This window comes from Trachypithecus francoisi, unplaced genomic scaffold (genome assembly GCF_009764315.1).
Source record: "Trachypithecus francoisi isolate TF-2019V2 unplaced genomic scaffold, Tfra_2.0 Lachesis_group15, whole genome shotgun sequence".
NCBI classification, from domain to species: Eukaryota; Metazoa; Chordata; class Mammalia; order Primates; family Cercopithecidae; genus Trachypithecus; species Trachypithecus francoisi.
The window spans coordinates 488,728-502,096 of NW_022681460.1; the positions used below are offsets into that span (position 1 = coordinate 488,728).

The following is a 13,369-nucleotide window of genomic DNA, read 5'->3' on the forward strand; positions in this document are numbered from 1 at the left end:
TTTGAGAAATGTCTGTTCATATCCTTTGCCCACTTTTTGATGGGGTTGTTTTTTTCTTGTAAATTTGTTTGAGTTCTTTGTAGGTTCTGGATATTAGCCCTTTGTCAGAAAAGTAGATTGCAAAAATTTTCTCCCATTCTATAGGTTGCCTGTTCACTCTGATGGTAGTTTCTTTTGCTGTACAGAAGCTCTTTAGTTTAATTAGATCCCATTTGTCAATTTTGGCTTTTGTTGTCGTTGCTTTTGGTGTTTTAGACATGAAGTCCTTGCCCATGCCTATATCCTGAATGGTATTACCTAGGTTTTCTTCTAGGGTTTTTATGGTATTAGGTCTAACATTTAAGTCTCTAATCCATCTTGAATTAATTTTCATATAAGGAGTAAGGAAAGGATCCAGTTTCAGCTTTCTGCTTATGGCTAGCCAATTTTCCCAGCACCATTTATTAAATAGGGAATCCTTTCCCCATTTCTTGTTTTTGTCAGGTTTATCAAAGATCAGATGGCTATAGATGTGTGGTATTATTTCTGAGGACTCTATTCTGTTCCATTGGTCTATATCTCTGTTTTGGTACCAGTACCATGCTGTTTTGGTTACTGTAGCCTTGTAGTATAGTTTGAAGTCAGGTAGCGTGATGCCTCCACCTTTGTTCTTTTGACTTAGGATTGTCTTGGCAATGCAGGCTCTTTTTTGGTTCCATATGAACTTTAAAGCAGTTTTTTCCAATTCTGTGAAGAAAGTCATTGGTAGCTTGATGGGGATGGCATTGAATCTATAAATAACCTTGGGCAGTATGGCCATTTTCACAATATTGATTCTTCCTATCCATGAGCATGGTATGTTCTTCCATTTGTTTGTGTCCTCTTTGATTTCACTGAGCAGTGGTTTATAGTTCTCCTTGAAGAGGTCCTTTACATCCCTTGTAAGTTGGATTCCTAGGTATTTTATTCTCTTTGAAGCTATTGTGAATGGGAGTTCATTCATGATTTGGCTCTCTGTTTGTCTGTTACTGGTGTATAAGATTGCTTGTGATTTTTGCACATATTTAAATCATTTTTTAAAATTTCTTTTTCTTAGGCGTTCTCCACCCACATTCTTTCTTAACATGGATGTTTGCACATTGACTCTAATGATGGAAAAAAGAGATCTTCCTCATGAAAACGTTTTTACGTTAAATCATAATACTGGAATTATTTTCAGACTCTTTCATTAAATTAAACTATGTAAACTTCACTAACCTAAATTTCATACTTTGTTAATGTAATGTATTTACAACCAAGTGGATAACTTTATTAGATAACCACATAAACAGGAAAAAACATTCACATTGAACTTGTCTTCATGGTTGATATCTAGTTCTTTCTCCCTCAACTTTTTGGCTTTCTACATGAAGTTTACATTATTAATATGTGCAAATAAAATGCTGTTTTTGCTGATTTATATATGATGATAATGAAGTATATTCTATGTTATGTGTTTGACTTAGTTTATGATCCCATTTGTATTTGAAAATGTGTGTTTTACAGTTGTTGAGTAGAGTGTTCTGTAGAAGTCAGTAGTGCTAATAAGGTTAGTCTTTTGCTGAGTTTCTGTCTACTTGTTCTTAGTTCCTAAGAGAAAACGGTTAAAAACTCCAGCTCTTACTGTGGATTTGTCTATTTATTCCTTCTGTTCTGTCAGTTTTTGCTGTAGGTATTTTGAAACTGTTGTTAGGTGCATATATATTGAAGACTGTTATGTTTCTTAATGAATCGACTCTTTTAACAGGAGAGTTCACTTTTAAAAACATGGTAATACTCCTTGTCCTAAAGTTGTCTTTGTTTTATTATAATATAGTCACTCCAGTATTCTTACTGTTAATGTTTGCATGATGTGGTGTTTTTTTCTATCCTTTTACTTTTAAACTATTTCTTAACATCTAAAGTGCATCTGTTTTAAAGACGGCACGTCCAGTGTCACAGTCTCTTTCTTTTAATTGGAATGTTCACACTGAATGTAACTTCTGGCGTAATTAGGGCTCACTCTTCCATTTTACTCTTTGTTCTTTTTCCCCCCACCTAATTTTCTCATTTTCTTACTTCTTTTGGATTAGTTTAATAATTTTTAGTATTGTGTTTTGTGCACTCATTTGAATTACTACATTTACCATTTAAAAAAAAAAAAGTGGTTGGCTGAGCACGGTAGCTCATGCCTGTAATCTTAGCACTTTGGGAGGCTGAGGTGGGCAGATCACCTGAGGTCAGGAGTTTGAGACCAGCCTGGCCAACATGGTGAAACCCCGTCTCTACTAAAAGCATAAAAATTAGCTGGGCGTGATGGCAGGCGCCTGTAATCCCAGCTACTCGGGAGGCTAAGGTAGGAGAATTGCTTGAGCCCAGGAGGCAGAGGTTGCAGTGAGCCAAGATCACGCACGCCATTGTACTGCAGCCTGGGGACAAGAGCGAGACTTAGTCTCAAAAAAAAAAAAAACAAAGTGGTTGATCTGGGGGTCTGTTAGATTGATGCAAAAGTAATTGCGGTTTTTGCAATTACTTTTATTATCTTTAACATCAATGTTTACTATCAAATATTATACCATGTTACTTGCAATATAAAAACCTTATAACTGTGTATTTTCATTTTCCCCAACATTTTTGCTATTGTTGTTTTATGTCTTGTACATATATATATTTTTAAAATTTGAAATAATTACAGATTCACAGGAAGTTGCAAGAATAGTACATAGATTCCCATGTACCCTTCACTCAGATTCCTCCAAAGATGACATCTTCTGTAACTGTGGTATAATATCAAAGCCAGAAATTTAACATCAGGTACAGTGCTAACCAAACTGCAGACCTTATTCACTTGTGCCGTTTATTACATGCATGCAGTTATGTGTGTGGGTGTGTAGGTCTCTGCAAAGATCCTGCAACCACCACCACAGCCAAGATACGGAACTGGTTTGTTAGCACTCCCTCCATGTGCCCCTATGTCCTGGCAATCTTTCTTCCCCCCATTCCTGTCCTCTGGCAACCGTTAGTCTGTTTTTCATCTCTATGTTCTTGTTCATTTGAGAATGTTATATAAATAGCAGCATACAGTATGTAACCAATATGTAACGTTTGGAGATTATGCGCATGTTTTAAACCCTATAATACATGATTTAGACACTTTTAAATGGGGGTTGGCACACTTTTTCTGTGAAGGGTCAGATAATAATAAATATTGTAGGTTTTGAGGGCTCCCTCCACAGTCCCTGTCACAACTACCCAATCCTGCTATTGTAGTGCAAGAACAGCCAGAGACAACATATGCAGGAATGAGTATGGCTGTGTGCCAGGAAGCCTTTATTCAATGTTCCCATGTGACAGAACTTGAATTTTATTTTATTGATTTATTTATTTTTTAGAGACAGAGTCTCACTCTGTTGCCCAGGTTGGAGTGCAATGGCACCATCACAGCTCACTGCAGCCTTCAGCTCCAAGGCTGAAGGGGTCCTCCTGCCTCAGCGTCTTGTGTAACTGAGATGACAGTCATGTGCCACCACACCCAGCTAATTAAAATTTTTTTTTGAAGAGATAGGATCTTGCTGTGTTACCTAGGCTGGTCTCAAACTCCTGACCTCAAGCGCTCATCCCACCTCAACATCCCAAAGTGTTGGGATTACAGATTCAAGTTACTGCACCAGGCCAAAACTTGAATTTTAGAGAGTGTAATTCTCAGGAGTCACAAAATATTCTTTTTTTTTTTTTTGAGACAGAGTCTCGCTCTATCTCCCGGGCTGGAATGCAGTGGCCGGATCTCAGCTCACTGCAAGCTCTGCCTCCCGGGTTTACGCCATTCTCCTGCCTCAGCCTCCTGAGTAGCTGGGACTACAGGTGCCCGCCACCTCGCCTGGCTAGTTTTTTATTTTTATTTTTTAGTAGAGATGGGGTTTCACCGTGTTAGCCAGGATGGTCTCGATCTCCTGACCTCGTGATCCGCCCGTCTCAGCCTCCCAAAGTGCTGGGATTACAGGCTTGAGCCACCGTGCCCGGCCAAAATATTCTTAAAAACATTTTTTTCCAACCATTAAAAAAATATGAAAAACATTATTAGTTTTCAGACTGTATAAAAGCAGGCAGATTTGACCCATGAGCTGGTAGTTTGCCAATATCTACTTTAAATTATAGGCTTTATACACACTGCACACACAAGCTGCTCTCATGAGTCCATGAGTGAGTGGGAAGTGAGTGGGAAGCCAGGACATGACCATACACTGCTGTAGGCTTTATACACACTGCACACACCAGCTGCTCTGGTGAGGCTGGTGAGCGAGTGGGGAGTGAATGGGAAGTCAGGACACGACCGTACACTGCTGTAGCCTTTATACACACTGCACACACGGGCTGCTCTGATGAGTCCGCTGGGTGAGCAAATGGAGAGTGAATGGGCAGGCCAGGACACGACCGTACACTGCTGTAGGCTTTATACACAATGCACACGCAGGCTGCTCCAGTGACTCCAGTGAGTGCGTGGAGAGTGAATGGGAAGACCAGGACACGACCGTACACTGCTGTAGGCTTTATACATACTGCACACTTAGGGCTATCATACATTCATAAAAAATATTTCTTTCCTCAATAATAAATTAACCTTACTCTAACTTTTTTACTTTATAAACTTAAATTTGTTTAACTTTTTGACTCTTTTGTAATTAACACCTAACTTAAAATACAAATACATTATACAACTGGACAAAAAATTCTTTATGTCATTGTATAAGCCTTTTTCTGTTGGAAAATTTTTTAACTCTACCTCCTGAATTCATACTTTAGAAATTTTTAATTTTTTTAAACTTCTTTGTTAAAAACTCAGACACAAGCACACAAATTTAGTCTAGGACTCCACGGGGTCAGGATCATCAAGGCGTCACCAGGAATGTGTATGCAGTCCGTCACTAACCGGATCGTCGTTATGCCCTGCGGGACTGCAGTTCATCTTTGTCTGGGGGGTACAGTTTTGCTGCATATAGAATTTTAGGTAGTTCTGTATTTTCTCCTGGCTTGTGTACTTTCTTGTGAGACAACAAGGCTCACAAGGAACATTTATCATTGTTCCCCATGTGTATCATGGCTTTTTTTCCTCTGGCTGTCTTTACAATTCCTCTCCTGTTTGCTGGATTTTAAGTAAGGTTCACTCCGCTCCCTTATGGGATTCTTGAGCTTCCTGAATCTATGGGTTGATAATTTCCTATCAAATTTGGAAGACATGAGCATGTTTAAAATAAGATTTTGTCTTTCTCAGTCTCTTTTGCCTCTTCCTCTGGGCCATTTATTGACTTCCTCCCACAGGGTCCACATAGTTTTGCTTACTTTCACGTCTAGCATTTTTTGATTGGATGCTAGAACATTTTGGATACTAAGAAGAGTGTTGAGTTTTGTTCTGTCAGGCAGTTACTCTGCCTGCTCCTTCCGAGACTTTGCCTTTACACTTTATTAGGCTGTGTCCACTGTGGCTTTCACTTTACAGCTAGCACAGGCCTATCCTAAGACAGGGCCTCCCGGGCCATCACCAGAGTGCCCGAGGTGTAGGACGAGGTCTCTTCATGTTTGCTGATGGTGGAAACTCCGCTATCTTCAAGCCCCATGCAAGCTCCATTGGTTGGTCAGCCCCCGGACCTTGCCTGGCTTCTCTGAGTCTTACCCTAAACCCGATAGCTCTCTCTTCAGCCAGAGGCTGAAGAGCACTTGCTGTCTGCACGCTGCCCTGCTCTCTGGTGCTCTGCCCTGCAGATGGTGGCCTCAATAGTCTTGATCTCCAGTCTCTGTGTCCTCATGTGAGGAACTACGTCCCTCACTAGGATACAATCTGGACAGTGCCTATGGGCAGAAAATTGGCATGATAGTTGTTTTCCTTCTGTCTGGGATTACAATCTGGCCCTGCCCATCGTCCATCACATGAATGCAGTTGCTAGAACCATTTCTTCAGTTCTGGTGTAGACGGTAGGAAGGCAGGTCGGTGGCTCTGCCCATTCGCAAGTGCCCACCACCATGGTCCCCTGCTCAGTAACTCTTCTTCATCACAGCCACCGCCACAGTCCTGTGGCGTCACAGGTGCTGATAATGCCGAGTGCAAAGTCCAGTGCTGGAGTGATTCCTGTTCCTGTTTTGCTGACTTTTTTTTCTTAGAAGGTTTTGAGATGTTCTCTTTATCCTGTGTTTAGCAAATCTCTGTTGTCTCAGTTCTCTCCTAGAACTGCTGTGAAATGCAGGTGGGGCTTCCTGGATTGATATTCTCTTTCTTCATCTTTGATTCCTGTTTTTGTCTTTTTCTTCTACTTTAAGGGAACATCTCTCCACTTCATTTCTCAGCTCTTTCATACAAAAGTGCCCCCTCTTCTTCTCTTCATCAAGGCCTGCTTCCCCCAGCCCTGGATACAGCCCACTGCCCTCTCTGCCCCGCATCGAAGCCCTCTGCCCAGCTGCACCAGCTGTCTGACTGATGATCCCATTTGTGCTGGAATGTCTGGCATCTAGGGACACCACCTCTTCTTCCCTTCCCCCTTAAGCACCTGCTCGCTGCTGACCTCCTCCCTTTAGAGTTCCTCAGCTACACCCACTGTCTTCTTTACCTGCTCTTGCTTCAAAGAACTGTATGCATGTTGACTGTCAAATTCCAGTAGTTTTCTTTTAAGTGTTTTCTGGAACAGTGTGGGGGGGGGTAGGGAGGAAGGACATTGTAGGAGTCATTAACATGGTAAACTCTCTCTCCCATATTATTGTTTACTTACCCAGGTTATCTTGAGGATTTTGTCGGTTCCACAGAGTATGGTTCTTGATGGAATGAACAGGTTACCTTCAGATTGGAGGATAAGAAATTAATTGTTGGATAACTAAGGTTACTCAGTCACCTTGGATTTGAGAGCTCACCTATTTATGGACTTTGAATTGGGCACCTGGGCAGAGCTGGGTCTGTGACACTGTGAGCCTGGTGACGCATGCTCTCGCACATCTACTGACCCAACTCTTTTTCTTCAGATGTTGCCAGCACCTGCCCGGCTGTCAAGGAGTGGTTTGTATATCCTGGGAACCCACTGAGGCACCCGGACCTCGTCAGGCCACTGCAGGTGACTGTTCCAGGTACAGACAGCCTTTCTTTAAATGAACCACAGATCTTCCCATTCTATGATAAAAGTCTAAGAATGGATCAGTTATGGAAAGCATCTTTTACCAGAACTGCACAAATACTAGTTTTTATTTAAACTCTTGGCTCATGATTAATGTATCCATCTAATAAAGTCCTAAAATAATGGAAGGAAGATGCTGTGGCAGGTTTACCCTGGACCATCTGCGGCGGTGCTCTGCCTCTTTATCCATCCACCCTGGTCTAGGTCCACAGCAGTGTAGAGAGAAAGGAGACAGAAGGATGGCCGTGGTCAAGGCACGTTGCTGCCGCAGCCCCAGTGCCTGACATCCAGTTGTTGCTTGGTAGACGTCCATGGAGTTTAGCGGGATAGATTCTTGATATTCTGCTGGAATCAACAGTCTTATCTTTTCCCCACCACTGAAAGTATATTTTGATGAGTTCTGGAACCAGAAAGAGAAGATAAAGGAGGGTTATTTTAACTGGAAAAAAGGTTATATTTTCATGAATAGTATCTTAAAACTTAATGAGAGGTAAGGAAAAACAAAGTTCACCTACAGATTAGCTGAAGTGTATCCAAAGAACAGCCTTTCTTTCTGTGAGTTCGTAGTATCTGAAACTGGTCAGGAATGTACAAGTGTCGGGGTAGGGTTCTACATACAAACAGTTAAAGAAGAGGAGGCTAAGCTTCAGAGTTTGCTTTTAGTGGCTCACATCACTGTTTCACGGAACGAATATTTTCGTACAGTTTTGCTATTCCATTTTCATATACATTGAATTCTCTGGTGTCGCTATTATTTTCCATCACATGAACCTGTAATTTACAAAGTATGGATCTGAGCAGTATAAATGGTTTTTAAATAAATGGAATTGTATTGAGAGAGAAGTTGAGAAAAGCTATTGTAGGGAGTGTTCCTTATTCTGTTAATCAATCGTAGACCAAAACCCTAAAAGTACTTATCACAGAAACATAATTAAAATGCACTGACATTTGTTTTTACGTTAAGCAGCATTTTTTAAAAGGATAGCCAAAATAATTTTCCAAAAATGTTTTATTATGTATGTAATTTTCATCTTATAGTATCTTTCCAAATATTATATGGAAAATGACTATTACATATCTCTTCATTGTTTGAATTAAAGAGAACATTTGACTATTCGTCATTGTGTCAAGAATTAATTTTAAAGGCCACTCTATAGAACGTTTTAATAAATTCCAGAAATTGTGTATTAGAGGGAGACTACTTCAGAGCTTGTGAAAACATCCTCCGTTGCACTCTGGGAGTGGGAAGCGTGTGTGTAGCCCGTGGACCACACGTTGGGTTCTCTTCTGGAAGGAACTCCAGAAGCCTGTGCCCTACACGGAGGGCCACGTCTCAGACACACTCATTTCCACAGCTGTTACTCTGGACATAGGATTTGAACTTTTACACGGAGGGCCACGTCTCAGACACACTCATTTCCACAGCTGTTACTCTGGACATAGGATTTGAACTTTTACACGGAGGGCCACGTCTCAGACACACTGGTTTCCACCACTATTACTGAATTTTTATTCCAGGTTATTTCAATGGATGACTCCTTATTTACACTTGCATTAGCGATAATTAAAAAGAGAATATTTTAAATTTAAAATGCTTTTCAGTGTCTATGAGGAATATTGCCAAATGATTTTAAACGAAAATGGAAAACAGAGCATCCAATTTCCTGTCACAAGTATTCACATGAATACAACATACGATTAAAAACAGTTGAGATCAGCCGGGTGGGGTGGGTGCTCACACCTGTAATCCCAGCACTTCGGGAGGCCATGGCAGATGGGTCACCTGAGGTCAGGAGTTTGAGACCAGCCTGGCCAATATGGTGAAACCCTGTCTCTACTAAAAATACAAAAATTAGCCAGGTGTAGTGGCAGGCACCTGTAATCTCAGCTACTCAAGAGGCTGAGGCAGGAGAATTGCTGGAACCCTGGAGGCGGAGGTTGCAGTGAGCTGAGATCTCTGGCCCGGGCGACAACAGCAAGACTCCATCTCAAAAAAGAAAGTGAGATCCTGCCGATGGGGCTTCCCCTCCCACCTGTCAGGAAAACCTGCAAAAGGTTCTTGTCACACCATTAGAGCCGGTTTTTCCCAAATGACACCCACACCTGATTTTCCTTGTTCTTCTAAGACAGTTTTGATAAGGGTAATCTCATGGGTGCTGCATTTTCAGTGAGTTTTTCAATATAGTGGCCCATGTTCTTTTTCTTTTTTAAAAGCTTTTTCCTCTGAAGGCACATGTGATTTAATGTTTGATTTCCTGAATTGTAGAAATAAAAGGAATCACAAGTATTTTTCAACAAAGTGGAAGTGCAGAAAAAAAGATAGAAATTAGTTAAAAATTAGGAAGGGGAAATAATCAAAATTAACCAGCCAGGGAGCAGAAAAAGAAATCTCATTCCTGGGTGCTATGGTTTGAATGTTTGTAACCCCCCTCCACCCCCCGCCAAATTCCTGTGTTGAAAACTTAATCACTAATGTGATGGTATTTGGAGGTGGGCCTTTGGGAGGGAAAGAGGTGATTAGATGCGATTCCTGCCCTTATAAAAGAGGCCCCTTGTTCCATGTGAAAGTGCCATGTGCCATCTGTGAACCAGGAAGCAGGGCCTCACCAGAAACAAACCATGCTGGCACCTTGATCTTGGACTTCCAGCCTCCAGAAATTTTCTGCTGTTATAAGCTACCTCATTTATGGTGTTTTGCCGTAGCATCTCAGATGGACCAAGACGCTGGTTTGTTTTATTCAGGGAGCTTATTTACATGTGTGTATTTCTGTGGGCCTCATCTTTTTTTTTTTTTTTTTTTGAGACAGAGTCTCACTCTGTTGCCCAGACTGGAGTGCAGTGGCACAATCTCAGCTCACTGCAACCTCCGTGTCCTGAGTAGCTGACTACAGGCACATGCCACCACACCCAGCTAATTTTTGTATTTTTAGTAGAGACTGGGTTTCGCCTTGTTGGCCAGGCTGGTCTCAAACTCCTGGCCTCAAGTGATCCATCCGCTTCTGCCTCCCAAAATGTTGGGATTACAGGTGTGAGCCACTGCCCAGCGTATGAGCCCCATCTTTATATGTGTGCGTGTGGGAGCATGTCTACAGGTCATATATACTACACTTCGTTTCCATGTGTGCGTGTGGGAGCATGTCTACAGGACATATATACTACACTTCCTTTCTGTGTGTGTGTGTGGGAGCATGTCTATAGGATATATATACATTTCATTTCCTTTACAATATATCATGGAAGATGATGTTTCTCATAACACAGTTTAGCTTCCATTTCCCAAACCCAGCTCGTGAAGGTCCTTGATCTGTGCATGTGTGTCTACCCTTTCCCAGCACACTGCTCTCACTCCTCTTACTCACTTTCCTGACGTTCTCCATTCTTTGGGTGGGAGTCTTGGCCCACACCAAAGGCAAATGTTTGAAATTGGCTTTTCAGTCTCCAGAATTGTAGATTTGTCAATTCTTCATTTTCAAAGTGCTGATGGCTTTTTTTCTCTTGTAAGTGTCATTGTTTAAGTTACTTTAAGCATATCCTTATTTTAGAAACCTAGGAAAACTAATGCACACATCTAATTGGTAATTTGTCTATCTTGAAGGACCTTTTTAAAGTGGTGTTCAACAATCAGAAAGCGGCCGGGCGCGGTGGCTCAAGCCTGTAATCCCAGCACTTTGGGAGGCAGAGACGGGCAGATCACGAGGTCAGGAGATCAAGACCATCTTGGCTAACACGATGAAACCCCGTCTCTACTAAAAAATACAAAAAACTAGCCGGGCGAGGTGGCGGCGTCTGTAGTCCCAGCTACTCGGGAGGCTGAGGCAGGAGAATGGCGTGAACCCGGGAGGTGGAGCTTGCAGTGAGCCGAGATCGCGCCACTGCACTCCAGCCTGGGCGACAGAGCGAGACTCCGTCTCAAAAAAAAAAAATCAGAAAGCTTAGTATTTCTTGCCTATACACATTTGATTTACCAGAATTGCAGAATATCTTAGAAGGCTATTTTATAAAATGAAATGAGGGTAAGTCATGCATTTCATGAAAAAAAGACCACGTATTTGATTCAATCTGTCATTTGCTATCAGACAGTTGCGGTGGCTTTCTTGTTCACCTCATCTTACATACATTGTTGAAGGTTTTCATCTGACCCTTGTTGCATACAGGTCAGTCAAGAAAGTCTCAACAAGTCTTGGAGGCTTCTGTGAGTGGTAAAAGGAAGCTGGGGTGTGTGTGTGTGTGTGTGTGTGTGTGTGCACATGCACTTAAGGAAGCTGGTGTGTGTGTGTGCGCACATGCACTTAAGGAAGCTGGTGTGTGTGTGTGTGTGTGCACATGCACTTAAGGAAGCTGGGGTGTGGGTGTGCCTGTGCCTGGCCTTGGTGGGGCTCTGCTTATGTGGCTGCCAGTGTCTGAAACCACCCCTACCATCGCAGATCAACATAAATTGGTTAAAATCTCAAAAGCGGTTTTTCACCAACTTGTGAAAAACAGTGTGAAGCTTTGTCAAATGTGTTAACAAATTCACATTAGAGTCACAAGGGTTAAATTTTGCATTTACTGCTTTTTATAGCCACTTTCACTGTTGAATGCAGATGGGAATGGTGTAATGATGTCATTTTTGCAAGCATGAAATTAGAATACTTATCCATATAAGTATAGAGTTTGATGGATTGAGATATAAATGTATTCTGTTTATATATGAATGAATTTTTTTGCTTATTATAAATAGGCTTTTGAAGTTGCTCATCTAAAGATTCACTTTGCATGTGCGTAGTCAGGGTTTTTTGAGTTTTTTTGTTTTTTTTTAAATTTGAGTTCTGGGATACATGTGCAGAACTTGCAGGATTGTTACAGAGGTATACATGTGCCATGGAGGTTTGCTGCACCTATCAGCCCATCATCTAGGTTTTAAGCCCCACCTGCATTAGGTATTTGTCCTAATGCTCTCCCTCCCCTTGCCCCCGACCCCCCAGCAGGTGCTGGTGTGTGGTGTCCCCTCCCTGTGTCCATGTGCTCTCATTGTTCGACTTCCACGTACGAGTGAGGACATGCGGTGTTTGCTGAGGATGATGGTTTCCAGTTTCATCTGTGTCCCTGCAAAGGACATGAACTCATTCTTTTTTATGGCTGCATAGTATGCTGTGGTGTATATGTGCCACATTGTGTTTGTCCAGTCTATCATTGATGGGCATTTGGTTTGGTTCCAAGTCTTTGTTATTGTGAATAGTGCCGCAGTAAACATATATGTGCGTGTGTCTTTATGGTAGAAAGATTTATACCTTTGGGTATATACCTAGTAATGGGATTGCTGGGTCAAATGGTATTTCTGTGGCTAGACTCTTGAGGAGTTGCTACACTGTCTTTCACAGTCCGGAGGCTGCATACTTTGCCTGAGTTGATTATTCTCTTGAAAGTATGTTTCTAAGAAGTCATTACTGACACTTGTGATTGTCTCGGACTCATCTCTGAAGTACTACTGTTGTTTTGTGTTTGCTAATTATCTTTAGCATTTGCTTTCTCTTTAGAGAAGAAAAGCTTATCAGGTGGAGGGAATACATCAGCCATTTTGGAATTGCAAGTGAGTTTTGTTGAGTTGTTTCACTTCTGATGGCGGGAGATACACCACTGAGAGTAGTCACTGCCATCGTGGGAAACGTAAGAAAAGAAAGAGAAGAATTTCCTTTTGTAGGTCATTTGACTCTGAAGCCATTTGGTTAGTAGGTTCTGTTTCCTTAGTAAACAAAAGGGACATTTAGATCCCAGCCAGCTTTGAGCTTTTGGCATATATTTTATTGTCAAGTGGCCCTCACAGAAAATCACAGCTGTGGATAGCAAGGGAGGCCATCTCGCCAGTCACAGATGAACAAGTCTGACCTTATGAACAGCACCTTTCTGTTTGTCAGTGTGGAGGCAGAGCTGCACCTGCATCTGCAACTCTGCGTAAGTCGTCATCATTTGTCATGGCTTAAGTAAATGAGTAAGGCCTTTTTTCTTTTGATTTTAATAATTTAAACATATATATAAAATATAGACGTGAAACACTAAAAATTACGTTTTAGGAATTTCTGTTTGTTTAGTAGTTTTAGGAAAGTGCTTTCCAAAGCCTGGGGTTCACAGATTGCCTGCACGTCTTCTGGGTTGTGAAAATGCAGACTTCCAGGCACCCACACCTGTCGAATCAAATCAGAGTTTCTGCATATAGATCCCAGGAAAATGCATTTTTAAAAATA

The 13,369-nt window shown here is 41.6% G+C and overlaps 1 protein-coding gene across 10 annotated transcripts in view; it reads left to right on the plus strand.

The window, feature by feature from the left end:
* The window catches only part of FAM120B (family with sequence similarity 120B), an 83,464-nt gene that overhangs the window by 18,646 nt on the left and 51,449 nt on the right, over positions 1-13,369 (plus strand). For all 10 annotated transcript variants that reach the window (XR_004442672.1, XM_033234157.1, XM_033234156.1 and 7 more), the window contains one exon: positions 7,000-7,101. Coding sequence is in view for 9 of the 10 variants with exons in the window: in XM_033234157.1 (XP_033090048.1) it covers positions 7,000-7,101 (102 nt within the window). In the remaining variant the exon portion in view is untranslated. The remainder of the gene's footprint in view (positions 1-6,999; positions 7,102-13,369) is intronic.